We start from the raw sequence: 16,193 nt of genomic DNA, 5'->3' as shown, positions 1-16,193 counted from the left end.
ATTGTAACTCATTGGTAAGATAAGCTGTGATTTCAGATAGTGCACATATTGGAGACAGCGAAGATGATAAAAAATAAGTAAATTATTGAACTTTACGGAAAAGAATCAAATTTATTGAGGGTGTCAATCAAAACTAAAATTTAACAAAATACAAACAAACACAAGGGGGGGACAATGGAAAATATGAAACTAGAAAACCTCCCCCCCAGAATATCTGTGATACAAATGGAATGGGAAGCAAGATTTAGAGGAGAGCTGCACTGCACTTCATATCAAAATCTTGTCTTCTGTATTGGTGATTGGCCGTTTAAGTGAGGTTTTATCCCCACCTGAGAATAGCAGAACCCCAAGTAACACCTGCTCCGAAGCCTGCAGCTGCTATAGTATGGCCTACCTTCACCTTGCCGCTTCTAACAGCTTCATCTAATGCCAATGGAATGGAAGCAGCACTTGTGTTACCATAATTTGCTAAATTTGATATGACTCGTTCTGGTGGGACCTCTAACCGTGTAGCAACTGCATCGATAATCCTCTGATTTGCCTGCATTTATCAATCTCTGTTATTACTTTATCAACATCGATATGGGAGATGTCTACCATTTTGTGACAAATCTTAGCAGTGTAACAAAGTCCTGTCAAAGAGTAATTACTTCGGGCATACTTTAATCAATTATCTTGTGTATAAAAATTCTGCACTTGGCTTATACGCTAGTTCTTAGCAGTGTAACAAAGTCCTGTCAAAGAGTAATTACTTCGGGCATACTTTAATCAATTATCTTGTGTATGAAAACTCTGCACTTGGCTTATATGCTAGTTTAGACCACCAAACCAATTTTACTTTTTAAGCAATTTGATAGCAAAGCAGAAGTCCTGACCCTATTTGTTTGTAGCATCAAGTGATCACACTTTGACCTAAAACCTTCAACTTCAATGATTTGACCAATAAATTTTAATCTTTTCCTTCCCTCATTTTTTGGTTGAGGATAAAGATAGTGAAAGCAAATTAAACATCACATTACAACAATAATAGTAAAGAAAGTAATAATTACTGAAAGCTTATAAGATATCATTCAACACGCTGCAGTCTTGCATAAATTTCCTAGATGGACCATGAGTTATCATTTATATCTTATGTTGCAAACATAACATTTTAATTTTCAATTTTTAGGCAATATATTACATACCTGATGAAGTAGTAACCAATCAATACTAGACCCAGGGATACCAGCCTTTGCAAGGGCAGACTCAATTGACTGTGGCACACTTCGTACAGCAAAGCGAAAGACCTCTTTGCCATTCATTTGAATACACGAATATGAGGACCGATTCGGAGGAAAGTCTAACACTGAACCATTAGATCCCAATGTGTTATCCATTTCATTTTCTTTGATTGGGGCATTTAGATGTCTGAAGAAAGAGAGGTTAAGTGCTCAGTCACATTCCTAAAAGAAACAAGTGCAGACTTAGTTTAGTAAAGATACTAGAATCACATTACCTTTGGCCATCACCATCACTATGTAGGTCAAAACCAAATAAGCCATCCTCTTCACTGTCGCAAGCCTGCAGAATAGTTGTTATATCAAAATAAATGAATTAGTATCTCATAGGTATGAACTTTTGTTAAAGCAGATATGAGGTAGTTATCATCTTCAAAGCAACAATTGAACCAAAATTCCCACAGAAAATGCAAGGGATATCAACCCTAGTGTCGAAAATTGGAAACCCAGGAGATTTTCTGTCTAGTGCTGTTAAAGTAAGTTTTCAGAAAAGAGGATAGCTGAAAGATAATTGTCTATAAAGTAGTCAGAATTCACAGGCAGTAATTGTCTACTTAACTCCTTTGCTTCCAAGAGTGTTAACTGATGTTAAAGAGATGGGTACAAAATACAAATGCCCATTAGGTATGCGCATTTGGGTGTTTAATCCATATGATCCCCCAAATTCTTGAATAGGGAGACCCGGCTTAATCATGGAAGTCTCTCGTGCAGGAACACAGCCTTCAGTTGGAACAGATGACAATAAATACTAGTTTAAAGATTTTGCACCATCATGTGAAAGTCAGGAGGATGTAAACTAGAAATACGCTAAAAACAAGGGTAGAGCACTAGCAATTCTCTTGTAAGAAAGCAATATGCTGTTAATCAGCCAAACCATTTCTCTAGCCTTCAAACTTTTCCCTAACTTCATGAGAAGCCCTTTTATGAACATTTGTATTGAAACCAGAGGATCATATTTGATCTATACTTCCCTTTACAAAGAATCAATCAATCATGAAGAAAAATCCTCTAATGAAGCCAACTTTAGAGTTCTATTGAAAGGACTGTGGGAGGCATAGAAAAGTTTTATATATACTTTTTTTCCAAAAAAAATTTATACAAGTCTGATTTTCATTTCTAAAATTTAAAGTCTGTTGATATTTAACCAAATTTTTTTAAATGTATCAATTATGCCCTCATATATTTACTGTCAATGGAATTACATATGTGATATATAGAGTGCTGATGTGGCAAGTCAAAAAGCTGAGGTGGGCTAGAATGGATGGACGGTTGAAACTACTACCTTTTAAAAGTTTCAGGGATGAAATTGCAACTGGAATTCAGAAGACAAAATTTCAGGGAAAAAAAATTGTATGTCTACCTATTTAGTAAGATAAGATAATATTCTTTTTCGCTAGAAGTGCAAGGAACCATGGAACATAACTGTTTACATAAGCAATAACAATTAAACACCAAAATAAAGACCATTACCTGCACTAATACAGCACCAGCAGCATCTCCAAAGAGAATACAGGTACCTCTATCAGTCCAATCAACATATCGAGAAAGAGCATCAGCTCCAATTACTAGAACATTCTGAAACCCAGCTCCTGTAATTTACAGAGCTAGAGTTTAATTCTTTTAATCACAGAAGATATTGAGACCCCGTTACAGCAAAGTAAACAGATTGATTACCCCTAATGTGAGAAGCAGCTGATATTAAACCCAGAACAAATCCGCTACATGCAGCTGTAATATCATAAGCCAAAGGATTTCTTTTGCAGCCAAGTGCTTTTTGGATCTGACAATTAAAATACAATGAAAAAGAGAGCTTAAAAGACTTACTGGGTTATAATACCAGGTAAAGTAGAATCACTCATAGTTCTAGAGCAATTATACTTATGAATAGTTATTTAAATGGAACTAACTTCAGCAATAAAAAGCTCCAATAAATTTAATCAAGGCACGAAGTTCAAGGGGAGTAGTTAAGGGTAGTTGACCTGAAGTTAAACCCAAAAGTTCTACTTCAGTCCAACCAAACCAGGCTTGTAGAGCATAATACTTAGCTCTATAATTCAGGCCAGACTCCAAAACTATATATGGTATGAATTAGTAAGAGACAGCATCTGTCTCAAAAACATGTTAGACATTGACACCCAATATATCTTCCTACTACACTCTTATAACCTCAACAAGGTTTAAATTCCAACTTGCCATGGTGAATGAGCCAATTAAGTTTCTAAGTGCAAAGTAGAATGTTTTTAAAATTGAAACAAGAGATTATGTATTGGCATATTACAACAAAAATTAGCTACATCAACTGTAATAACTTGATATATTTCTTCATCCTTTTTTTATATGCTGCTGTCCTCCTAAAGCCATCATTCTGATTCATTCAGAATGCATAGAACCCGCTTTCTGAAAGCAGAAGATGCAAATGATTCATAGTACAAGAGACACTTCTTGAAATAAAGAAATGTGAATGTATATATTAATAGAGAAGACAGATTAAGAAAAATAAAAGAACACTTAAATTTATGTAGCCAACACAATATAGCAACAAACAGATTAATAAGTTCACAATTGTCAAAGTTCCTCACAAACATACACTGCACAAAATCATTTTTCAGCTTGCCAAGATACTCCTAGAGACATCAAATTTCAATTTGCAATGTCCATGTGCATGCAACATTACTCAGATTTACAGCACTGAACATCCCTAGATTATTTAGTGTTTGTTTGGGAACAACTTATCTAGCTTTTTGCTGAAAGTGTGTTAAAGTATACTTGTACCTTGAAAAAATTTGAAAAAGTGAGGTTTTAAAAAGTTGTACATAAAAGCTAAAAGCTATTCCCAAACACACTCTTATAACATACATGCTGCTCAACCTCAACTATGAAACCAATATAATTGATCTTTCAATTTAATCCAATTTTCAGAATATAATGTCTTATATCACCATGAGTTTGACTTAAGATAGAATAGAATTGAGGGAAAGAATACATGTTGCCAACCCTAACTAATTCATTAAGGATCCATAGCCAGCTCCAAAATATTGGGTCGAAGGCTTTGTTGCTATTGTATTATCTTATATCACCATACCTGAGGAGCACTACCAAAAAGATCATCGGGTGTAGATGAGCACATCAACACTAGGTCCACATCATCAGGGTCAACCTGTGCCATTTGAAGAGCATTCCTCGCTGCCTCAACCGCTAAAGTTGTCACACTTTCTTTGCCTATAACATTAAAAATGAAACAGTCATTCAGAGTTTCCACAATTAGGATGCCATTATATAAAGAAACTACATTCCATGTCATAACAACCATGCCATAGTTATGAATACCAACAAATAAATATACATACTATTTATTGAGCACTAGGAAAACAGGTCTAGACATCAAGTTATCGAGCACAAACGTTAGAAAACCCTCTTGAATTCAACTAGGTCCAACTAAAATAATCTTTTGAAATCTGAAATATAAAGCTGATAATTCTGACTGATCTACTTAAGCAATCTTCTTGGTAAACAATACACAAGGATCACACAATCAGCAAGGACTCAATCAAGAAAAGCTCAGCCTAGGCCCAAGCTAGGCTCAGACTGATCAAGCTGAACAGCCTTTCCCTAGCTCATTTTCCCTAGCTCAAGCTTAGATTTTGAGTGTCTTAGTCAAGAGGCTAAGTTACAATCATGCAAAGCCACCTGTTATATCTGGCTACAACCAAGTAAAATCACCACAGACCATTCCTAAATACCTGAAATAGGGTAGCACATCATGAACTGACTGCAAGAACTGACCTGATAGAACTCGTCGATTACGAATCCCAGACCGAACAGAAATCCATTCATCAGAAGTATCAACTATTTTTGCAAGATCATCATTGGAAACCTTCAGAGTAGGTACTGCTGAGCCGCATCCAACTAACTTGCAGCCTTGACTGACCAGCCTGTATATTATTCAGGGTGGGAACAGGAGAATAGATCAGTCAAATTGTCATTTCCTCATTGACAAGTTGCTTTCCATTGAACCAAATGAAATATCAAACTGAGGGTGCCTCTGACTGGACTGGACTTATGAAACATAGCACAAATACAATCAGCCAGAACCCAGAATGCCTTAAACTTATTAGCAAGTAGATGGTAAATAGACTGAAAATGATAATTTTCAAAAGATACAAACTGGACCCTTAAGCTCCAGGGTGACAATGAGAATTAAATTTGCCGCGTCATTGAGAATGAAATTCAACCAGCAGACCAGACACTCAAATATGGGAAAGAAGTAGAAGGTCATGAATATAGCCTATATTTTCCAACAAGGATCTTTGCTAAAATATGACAAAAAATCAATCACCTGAGGCTAAAACGTTTATATCAGTCAAAGAGACACGGTTGAGCCTAAATTTAGAAAGAACATCCACGTAAACAAAGCATACAAAGAAAATAACTTGAAGAATAATAATAAGAAGATAATGACCTAAAACTCTTCACCATGGAATGCTTGTAAATTTAAAGCTAATTACGCAAGACTCTTCAGTACGAAATGAGTGCAATCAAAGAGTAAGACATTTCCTTTTCCATTTAGCTGAAAAAATTTCTAGCAAGCATATTAAAGTTGGCCTCTAACTTGATCAAAGAAGAAGAATATATTCAGGTTTCTGCTTTTTAGTAACCTATACCTTAAGTTCAGCCTTAAAATATGCCAAATGCTAAGATGTCAACATCCCCACTGTGTAGACTATACACAGCCAGACCGTGCATATAGAGACTACAGATGCATGAAGCAAACTGACAATCTCCTCTGGCCTCTCTCAATCAATAGACCAGCTCCTGAGGGTTTGTATAGATTTTTAACTCAAATATAACACTTAGCAGTATAAAATCACAGACTAGAGACCGCTTCAGAACACTAGGAAACTTCCATAAACTCATCTAAAGATACATGTCTAAGTACAGAAGCATGCACAAAATCGTTCCTTCTGTTTTCTACGGTCTCCCATGAGAGAGAAAAAGAGGGAAAGAGAGAGGAGACTAACTGAAAAATATGAAAATTACATGAGTTCAACTAAAGTTACCTGGTTAAGTACAAGAGCGACAAAACCAATACTTGAATTTTCTGCAGTCTCCCATGTGTGTTTTTGTGTGCGTGTGTGTGTGTGTGTGTGTGAGAGAGAGAGAGAGAGAGAGAGAGGAGATATATATATATATATATATATATATATATATATATATATATATATATATATATATATATATATGTTAGAAGCAACCCTGGAATTAGTTTGATCCTGTGCAATACAGCAAGGGCTATTGAGCTACCATCCAACAATGGTTCTAGCAAATACTAAAATGCTCTTCACATGGAATGCTGAAAGAGGCACAGGCTACTAAAATCTTTTGACAGAAACTTTTAGATTCCTATGATGTCAATAAACCAGGCCAACATAGCACCACTATGATTTCTACTATCTTTAAAGTAAAGTCAATGAAAGCAGCATCTTGACTCTGGTTTCAGCTTGGAACTACTCCATCACCTTCTCAATGACTATTCTAATGAACTCCAACTTCTGTTAGAAATCAAAGCAATGCAGACAAGCCTGCAAGCTTATTCATGGTAATGCCAAATTGCCAACTATCATTTTGAACTTTTTCACTGCAAAAATGCCTCTCCAATTTGATACCAATTGCGTGTAATCTTCCCAAAGATAAAACATCACAAAAAGGCTTCACTGATACACAGAGGAACTATACACCTGAGATCTTTGAACTTTATCTAAAATGGTCTGTTCTTGTTTGCAAAATTTAGTCAACTGGAAACTTTATACCTTTGGGCTGCTTACTTAATTTAATTTTAACTGTGAACAATTGTAACAGAGTTCTTCCATCCAACACAAAATACAAAGAGTATATTGCTTCTCACATGCCTGTCCGATGCCTCAAATAACTAACAATTGAAACTTTTATGGTATGAAACTCATCTTAAGACCTGCATTCCAAAATGAGGTTCACTCAGTAGGCAAAATTTGTAACCAATAACCAGTCAAAGGCTGTTACTAGCTTTCAAAAAATGCTCCTACAACTTGCATGTTATGATAACCCAAAAATATCAATGTTTTGGCCAGTATAAACTGCAAAGGGATTTTTGCAGAGCTCTCCTGGTGGCAGGTATGTTAGAACAAATTTTCTGGCTAATAAGAATCATGGGAAGCTACTGCCACAGTTTCCAATAAATGAAAGCAAAAAAACTTTAATACTTTAAATACTACCACTCAAGATCTTAACATCACAATTTAATAAAGTTACATACCCCCTCCAGATAGATTCTATTCACTCTGCAAAAAGTCTCTTTCAACTTTACACGGTAAAAGTGCCCATGCAAGAGCAAATCACCCATGAACTCTACCCCAGCAATCATTTACAAAGTTCAAAAATTTTATTCTAGCAAAACCCAAATTACACAATTGAAATCCTTGTCCCAATATTGTTCAGCAATGGTCCCTCAAACTAATCAGTGTCAGCCAAATGTATTCTTTTCCACCATTCTATTCTATCCATCCGAAGTCATACTCTTTATTACCTTCTACTACCCACTGATGTTATGAGGCTTTCAAACAGAGATCAACAATCAAAACCCAACCACTACTCCTTGAACATATCCCAATTGACAAACTTAACTAACCCATTTGCATAAGAAACTGAAGAATCAGTGATCAATCACCAAGATACAGAAGAAATTAAAAAAAAAATGAAACATACCTGGGTACCCGAGATTCAGAAGAGGAAGCACCAGAAGCAAGCTTGTCTGCGCCTTCAGTGGTGCTGGAACAAAATACCCTCGTGGAGAATCCCTCAGGGGAGCGAGACCCAGATCGGAAAATCCCTATTGGAGGTTGAATCCTGCTTCTCAAGCTGGGAACTGAAGGAGTAAAGAACCCAGATGCATTGGCCATTCAAACCCACCACCCAAAACCCAATAAAAAATAAATAAAACAATACTTGCAAGCAGAAAGAAAAGAACAAGAAAAAACAAAAAGGAGGGATGTTTAGCACATATGTGAGAGTGATAGAAGAAGAAGAATGTGACAAACAGAGTATATAGAGACCATGGGAGGAGAAACTAGATCAACAGCTGTGGCAGAGACAGATAAAAACTATGTTTTTTTCTTACGATTTTTTTTTTTTTTTTTTGGGTTATACTATATATTAATCTTTCGGAGGGTCCGAGGCGGATATCAATATATGGGCGATTTTGCCAAACCAAAATTGAGGAAACTCCTATGCTCTCTTTCTCTCTCTCACTCTCAGACACTCACGTTATATAACGGGTCCAGAGTGGAGAGAGAATCATGCAGTATTTGCTACAATTGTGGCTGTGGACCAACTGGTCTAATCAGAGACAGTTTTTTTTTTTTTTTTTTTTTTTTGAGAAAATCAGAGACAGAGTTTTTTTTTTTTTTTTGTTTTTTTATTATTTGAGAAAATCAGAGACATAGTTAGCTTTAGGAGAAATGCCACAATTTCAATAATAATAAATAAATTCTAAGCAGGTGAGAAAGCAATTTGAATGGTAACTCAATTAGAATTAGCATCAATATATCATTTAAGATTTATTATGAAATTATCTAGTATTACTACTTGAAAAATGTTATATTCATCATATTTTTACAACATTTTTATAACAAATTTTAAATAATGCATTGTTACTTGTGACCAAAAAAGTAATTTAAATAGTAAGTTTAAATTAAAATCAATAACAATTTACTATGCATAAAATTTATTAAGAGAATATTGTAAATATGTTATAAAATTATAGTTGAAGTAACATTTCTTTTTCTCTAATTTATTAGGCTGGGTTAGTTAGTAACTTAGCATGCATTGGGATAAGAATAAAAAATTAAAATTATTTTACTATTCAGCTTATTTATGCTACTATTCATGGACCTCACTACACTTTTTGGTATTATCAATAAGCTCTACTGTACTATTTTAACTAATTTTTACATTTATTAATAGTACTTTCAGTAATAAGTTTTCAGTTTCATCAAAATAAATATTATCCAAACAGACCCTTAGTATTACTATTTCGCTGACTTTTGTAGCTGAGTTGGATTTTAAATTGAGGTGTTAGACCAGTAGGCCCACATCGGAGGAATTGTGTCTAGTGTAGGAGAAAAGTATACCCTATTACGGGTGTATGCTTCCTCCCTCTCACAAGTTAGTGAGACTCACAGCTAGCTAGTGGATCCCACCAATTGTGAGAGAAGAGAAACATATATCCGTGACAGGGTGTATTTTCTCCTAGTATAGAGTAGTTTAGAATTACAAATTATTCCATAACTGTTTTACTATAATTCTAACGTTGTAGATTGAGAGTAGTTAATTATCACTTATATATAGGCTCATTATTTTTTTCCCACAAATCAAACTGCTACGTTAGTTGTGACAAGAAGTTGTAAAAAAATGTGTAATCCTAGACTTTTTCTTGTCCTAATTCAATTGGAATGGGAGTTTTACGGGATAGAATTATAAAGTATTGGTGAAAATGTTTATATATATATATATATATTATTTTTGATTTCTGTTATAAGATGGAAGCTGGTTTCTCAAAACAAAAAAAAAAAAGGGGTAGAGGAGGCTACCCGAGTTGTATAATTATTGTTGAGGTAGCCTTACTTTTTCTCTAATTTATTAGGCTGGGTTAGTTATTATTATCAACACACTCTGCTACGTCAATTGTGGTAAGAAGTTATTAAAAATCTGGTGTTCCTAAACTTTTTCTTGTACCTAATCCACTTGAAATGGGAGTTTTCCACGTAATAATGTTCCAATAATGAAATGACTACAATATCCCTTCTTTGACACGTGGCTGAATTTCATTGGTTGGCTGTCAAAGGTCTTACAGATTGGACTGTAGAAAATATGAACTCGAGTTCTCATCTTGCACTTGTACAGTTGTACTTGCACTTATGGCAACTCCTAGGCCCCCAACAATACAATTAAAGAGTGTTTTTTTTAGGTCGTTGCTGTGAGAAATAGTCAAAGAGTTTGTTTAGCTACTAGCCTACAACTCTACAAGTTTTACAAATCGTTCACTCGTTGAACACTACTTGTTTCCGGAAAATTTGTATAGAGGACAGAAAGATATGATCATTTTATTAAGGAAAAATCACTAATGTATTGAAGTACTTTTTTTTTTTGGGTAATCATGTATTGAAGTACTTGTTACTAGTATTGTAATTATCATTATTAAAAAATATTGTTGAGCGTAAAACTTGAAAAAAAACGGAGACCTTCTTTTGCAATTAATGAATTCATGTATTGACGTAACAGAAATGTCAGGAAATTAAAATCGCATTTTGGTTGCATGGTTGGTAGGGGAGAGAGTAAGAAGCCTGTTCACGTCACATTCACATGAAGGAAGACGGAAAACCCAGCAAGCTTTTTAGGGCTTTGGCTAAATTATTTATTTTAGTGACCACGCTAAGAATGCGTTTAGTAGAGTGAAAAACACAAAATGAGAAGATATTTTTTGATAATTCCAGAGACCTGTTTAGTAGGAGAATTTTTGTTTTTGTTTTCAAAATAATATGAAAATTTTTTTTTCAAAAAAATTGAAATTAAAATTAATATTTAGATAATAATTTTTTCATAAACGTGTTTGGCTAGGAATGGCAACGGGTCGGGTTTGGACCGGGTTTCTTTGTGCCCAAACCCGACTCAAGGGTCTACCCTGAAAACCTAAACCCGCCCCATTTAATAAACGGGTTTTTTTTGGGCCCCAAACCCGCCCCGTTGGGCCCCACCCAGCCCATGCCAAATCAGGGCCCATTCCATGGCCCAATCAAAAAAAAAAAGGTTGCCTAAAGCCCTTAACCTCTACAAACCTTGATCAAAATTCCCAAAAAAAAAACCCCAAGACGCCAAGATCATGTTCATTAACCTAGATTAGAAATCCAAAAACCAAACCCAAGATCATATTCTTCAATCGGACCAAAGAAGCAACTAAAATCCCAAAAACAAACACAAAAATTTCAGATTTTTTTATTTTCCCTTTCAAAATCACAAACCCAAACCGAATTCTCAAAAAAAAAAAAAAAAAAAAGAGAGGGAAGAACATATTGTGATATTGAAGGTGTAGGGAGGAGGGTGAGTGGGAGCGATTAAGGGGGGCGACGATGAGGCAATGAGGCCGTGAGTGTGACAGTGACGGCTTGAGGAGTTGAGGGCAGCGGTGGTGAGGCTGTGGCCGTGAGAGTGACTAGAGATTTGAGAGAGGGTGGGTGGCAGGTTGGCGGCTCAAAGATGAGAATGGGAGAATGAGATGAAAAATGAAATGAGTTAGGGTTGTTTATAACTATATATATATATATAAGGGTAGTTAGGTCATTTTATATGTAACCGGGTCGGGTTTAGGCCGGGTTTTGATGAAACCCAGACCCTCGGGTTTTTTGTTTTAAACCCATATTCGACCCTATTTGTAATCAGGCTGGGTACCTGCGGGTCAGGCTTGGATTGCCATCCCTATGTTTGACTCCCGCTTTTAAAAACAATTTTCAAAATACCTAAAGCAAAAAAAGATGTTTGGGAGGAAAAAGTATTTTGTATTAAAATTCAATAAATAAGAGACGTGTATAAAAATAGCTACCCACTAACATGTGTCTTTCATTTGTTAGTGAGGTGGTTATTTTTTTGCTGACCTGTCTTATACTTATTGGTTTTTTTTTTTTTTTTTTTTGTTGGTAAGAAGGGGAAATATCATTTAACTACGAAAAACAAAAAGAAACAATACAAAGTCTGTTGGAGAACAGACCCTGGCTATCAGCCTCAAAAGTTTTCATTATGTCCACAGGTGGACTAGAATACAAAGTGAAATCTGGAACTTGAACACAGCTTAATCTAGCAAGTTGATTAGCGCACATGTTGGCCTCTCGGAAGACATGCTTTATCCGATATTTGGGAAAACAAGTAATCAGCTGTTTGCAATCCTCAAAAAGACCAGAAACAACAGAATTAGAGTAGCCTAGATTGGTGAAAGCTTCAACTAGAGCTTTAGCATCTATTCTATATCAAGGGCAGGTACACTCATTTGTTGGCAAAGAACAAGACCATCTCGAAGAGCCCATAGTTCCGCAAGAAAGCTATTAACCTTCCCAATTTTTTTTGCAAAACCTGCAGCCCATCTACCATCTTCGTCCCTTATCAGACCTCCCCCACCAGCTAAGCCCAACAACGAATTTGAGGCCCTATCAGTATTTAGTTTCATCCAGCCTACCTCTGGCTTTTCCCACCTGATTTTTTGATGCAATTACACCTGCTACTCCTAGATTGATCAGCACACAAGAAGAACTCGGAGGCTTGTGCAACAATATCTCTTACTAGATTCGGGTTGCTGCTTCTGTGATTAAATACATAATTGTTCCTTTGTCTCCAAACCCCCTAGACCACAAACAGATATAGCACATTCCAAGGTAGATTAAAAGGATTGTGGACCTGCGCCCCTCTGCCATTAATATCAAGCCAATCCTTTAAGTTCTGAGTAAAGAAGGTAGAGTTCGAAGCATGGATTCCCAATTAATGCCAAACAGCCTTGACCATACTGCAATCCCGAAGGGCATGAGTAGTAGTTTCCACCTCTGTTTGACACAAAAGGCAGGTAGTATCTACTATCATTCCTCTTCCAGCCAGACAGCTTTTAACTCCAACACTGTCACGCGTGCATTTCCAAAAAAAAAGCTTGGATTTATGGGAGAGTATGGGCTTTCCAAATCCAGCTTCTAAAGAAAGGGTGGTCCTCCAAGGAGTTGGTAGCAAGCAAATAAGCACTTCTCATCTCAAAACCACCTTTTGGGGATAGTTTCCAAACCAACTTATCACCTAGCCTCGCAATGATAGGAGTAGGAGTGCCTTGAATCTCTGCTTTAATATTCTGAGGGAGCTCAAAGGGAATCATGGACCAATCCCAGCAACCATATGGTGTAATGACATCTCTTACCTTGAGGTCGGCATCAGATTGAGGCAGAGGACCAAGAATGAGATTTCTAATAGGTCTGAGATTAATCCAGACATCAGTCCAAAAATTCAAACTACTATCCCGACCCGGATTCCACTTAACCCCCTTAATGAAGATATCCTCACCTCTTCTAATACCTCTCCAAGTGAGGAAGGATGGCAGCCTTGAAACTCGGCTGGAATTAATTCTTTGTTGAATGCAGTACTTTTTCTTAAGAACTCTCACCTAAAGAGTGTCAGTATCCGTGTGTAACCTCCAATTGAGTTTGGCTAATAAGGCTATATTCCTTCCTTTAGCTATTTGGAGACCCAACCTTCCAAGATCTTTTGGCTTTATAACCTTCCCCCAATTAACCCAATGCATTTTCCTTTCAGTTTCAATGGACCCCCATAAGAAATTTCTGTTTACTCTATCAATCCCTCAAGAATTTTATTCGAGAGGAGGACATTTTGCATAGTGTAAGTTGGTATGGTGGAGGAAGAAGCTTGGATGAGGACCATTCTTCCAGCCGTAGAGAGAAGATTAGCTTTCCATCCCATAAGCTTTTGTTTCACTCTATCAAGGACATAACCAAAGTCATGGCTGTGGTTCCTAGAATGTTTCAAAGGAAATTCGAGATATTTGCCTAGGTTGGGAGCAGTTTGGAATCCGAGCATGTTTGCTAGAGTTTCCCCTAGGTCAAGATCTACATTCGGAGAGAATAGATCCGGGACTTAGCTTCACTCACAACTTGCCCAGACCTGGTACAGAACTCTTGGAGGACTTCCTTGATTGTGTTACAATTCTCAGGATTGGCTTTAGCAAATAGGACCAAATCATCGGCAAAGAAAAGGTGAGAGAATGCAGGTCCACCTTTGGAAGTTTTAACCTTTGTCCATAGCTGCTCACTGCATTTTCCTTCGATAAGATGCCCAAGGAATTCCGTGCACAAAATAAAGAGATATGGAGAAAGCGGGTCACCTTGTCTGATGCCCCTGGAAGGCCGAAAGGGGTCCATGCAACCACCAGTGAAGAGCAATGAAGTAGAAACCAAAGAGATGTAGCTCAAGATGAGCTCTATAAGATTTTCCGGAAAATTAAACCAAATAAGCATCTTTCTGATAAAGCTCCATTCAAGTCTATCGTAGGCTTTCTCTAAATCAATTTTTATTGCCATATATCCATTCCTCCCTTTAGCTCTCCTTATACTGTGGATAAGTTCTTAGACTATGATGGCGTTGTCCATGCCCCTTCTTCTCGAAACAAAAGCCGCCTGAAATGGAGAGATCAACCTGTCCAAGTGCGGTCTAATTCTTGCAACAATGATCTTTGTAATGATCTTGTACACCAAGTTGCATAAACTGATTGGCTTATAATTACCAATAGTCTTGGGCCCTTGGATTTTTGGAATGAGAACTGATAGGGAACTGATTTAGCCTATCTTCGAGTCGTCCATACAGGTCGTCCATAACCCACCTACCACTGTAAACACCCTCAGAAACTTGCCTACAATTACCTCGTCTAGGGAAGAACAACTCTGGACGAGGTAAGCACCACCAGTGATGCACTCGTCCAGAGTGCCGACAGCCTCGTCTTGAAGGAATTTGCCCGTTAGACGAAACAGCCCCTACGCGTGTACCAAAGCACACCCAACTAAGGAACTCCAGGACGAGGGTACCATACTTGGTAAAATCTCCGAATAAGACGTGATAATCCCTTATCCCACGCGTAACCTCCAGGTATCCGTTGTGGAGACAAAGGCATTACTTCTAAGCGGTTATGCAAGTTACGTTTGATTTCTACCTCTCCTTGAATCCAGGAGAAGTTCCAATTTTGGTAACCGCCTATAAGAACACTATATAAAGGCTGTTTCAGACAAGGCCAAGGTATGTTCATTTTTACTCCAAAAAAGTTGGAACTCAGATAACATAGAGAGAAAAACTAACTTTGCCATCGGAGGGTTTTTGGCCGGCAGCCCCGGTCGCCTTTGATTCGCTTTTCTTCCTTTTTCAGGCCGCAGAGAGAACCAGTGGTCCTTTGAAGTCCGAAGCATCCAGCCTACTGATCTTCTTGGCATCATCAAGAACTATAAGGGTGCGGTTAAGATATTCAGGAACTCTCCTTTCCCTAAACACCTTCATCACCTCCTCCCTCACTGAATCCCCTACTACAAGCCAAAATCTTTAGAAGAACCCAGCATGCAAACCATTTGGGCCTGGAGCTTTATAGGATTTCATAGACCAGAGTGCTTCTTTTATCTCAATAGGAGACACCATCTCGACAAGATTGCACTTATCCTCCTTAGTAAGCTTAATTTGCCAATTTGAATTTTCGTTAATGCACCACTTGGCTTCAGATTGAAAAGTTGTATATAGTGAAATAAATCCAGATCTAAAATACTCCATAACTTCCCTCTCATCTGTGATCCAATCCCCTGCACTGTTTTTGACCGAAGCAATGTGATTCCTCTTTCTTCTAGCTAGAGCAAATATGAGGTAGAAGGAGGTATTACGATCTCCTTGAATCATCCAGTTAATTCTAGATTTTAAAGCCCATAAATCTCGTTCCTAGTCCAGAATTTTCCCCAGCTCTAGATGGAGATTTTTTTTCTAGCTCAATGAGAGATGCACTCGGCCTAGTTGTTAAAGCTCTTTGGGCCCCATAAAGTCTAGCCAAGACTCTTTTCTTTTTTGCATGAATATTCCCAAATGTGTTTTTATTCCACAAAGCAACTCCTTTGGTGAAATTATCAATAGAATCAAAAAGGCCCCTATTATGACTCCAAGCTTCAGTAACAACCTTTGGGAAAGATAGGTCAGATAACCAAAAGCTCTAAAAGCGAAAGGGTTGACTAAGTCTAACTGTTTGGGGTGGGAAGGCTTCCATGAGGACTGGACAATGATCAAAATGACACCTAGGCAGATGAGTAACCTTCGCATCTGGGT

The 16,193-nt window shown here is 37.2% G+C and overlaps 1 protein-coding gene across 1 annotated transcript; it reads right to left on the bottom strand.

The window, feature by feature from the left end:
* Positions 1–64: 64 nt before the first annotated feature.
* Positions 65–8,588, bottom strand: LOC142613125 (beta-ketoacyl-[acyl-carrier-protein] synthase III A, chloroplastic-like). Its single transcript, XM_075785325.1, has 8 exons — positions 8,016–8,588; positions 5,061–5,209; positions 4,360–4,496; positions 2,952–3,057; positions 2,748–2,866; positions 1,496–1,560; positions 1,185–1,407; positions 65–541 (listed from the first exon to the last, which is right to left on the bottom strand). Exons 1-8 carry the CDS (start codon positions 8,207–8,209, stop codon positions 320–322), a joined length of 1,215 nt encoding a protein of 404 aa, XP_075641440.1. The 5' UTR covers positions 8,210–8,588; the 3' UTR covers positions 65–319.
* Between the last annotated feature and the right edge of the window lie 7,605 nt (positions 8,589–16,193).

This window comes from Castanea sativa, chromosome 10 (genome assembly GCF_040712315.1).
Source record: "Castanea sativa cultivar Marrone di Chiusa Pesio chromosome 10, ASM4071231v1".
NCBI classification, from domain to species: domain Eukaryota; kingdom Viridiplantae; phylum Streptophyta; class Magnoliopsida; order Fagales; family Fagaceae; genus Castanea; species Castanea sativa.
Note: the sequence above shows the minus strand (reverse complement) of the source record. Positions and strands in the feature narration are given on the sequence as shown.

Excerpts from the sequence above, each read along its gene's own strand:
- LOC142613125 (XM_075785325.1), bottom strand. The coding sequence starts at position 8,209 with ATGGCCAATGCATCTGGGTTCTTTACTCCTTCAGTTCCCAGCTTGAGA. Across the intron at positions 2,867-2,951 it reads AGCTGCTTCTCACATTAGGG|GAGCTGGGTTTCAGAATGTT; the intron begins GTAATCAATCTG and ends TGTAAATTACAG. Across the intron at positions 1,408-1,495 it reads AGTGATGGTGATGGCCAAAG|ACATCTAAATGCCCCAATCA; the intron begins GTAATGTGATTC and ends CTCTTTCTTCAG.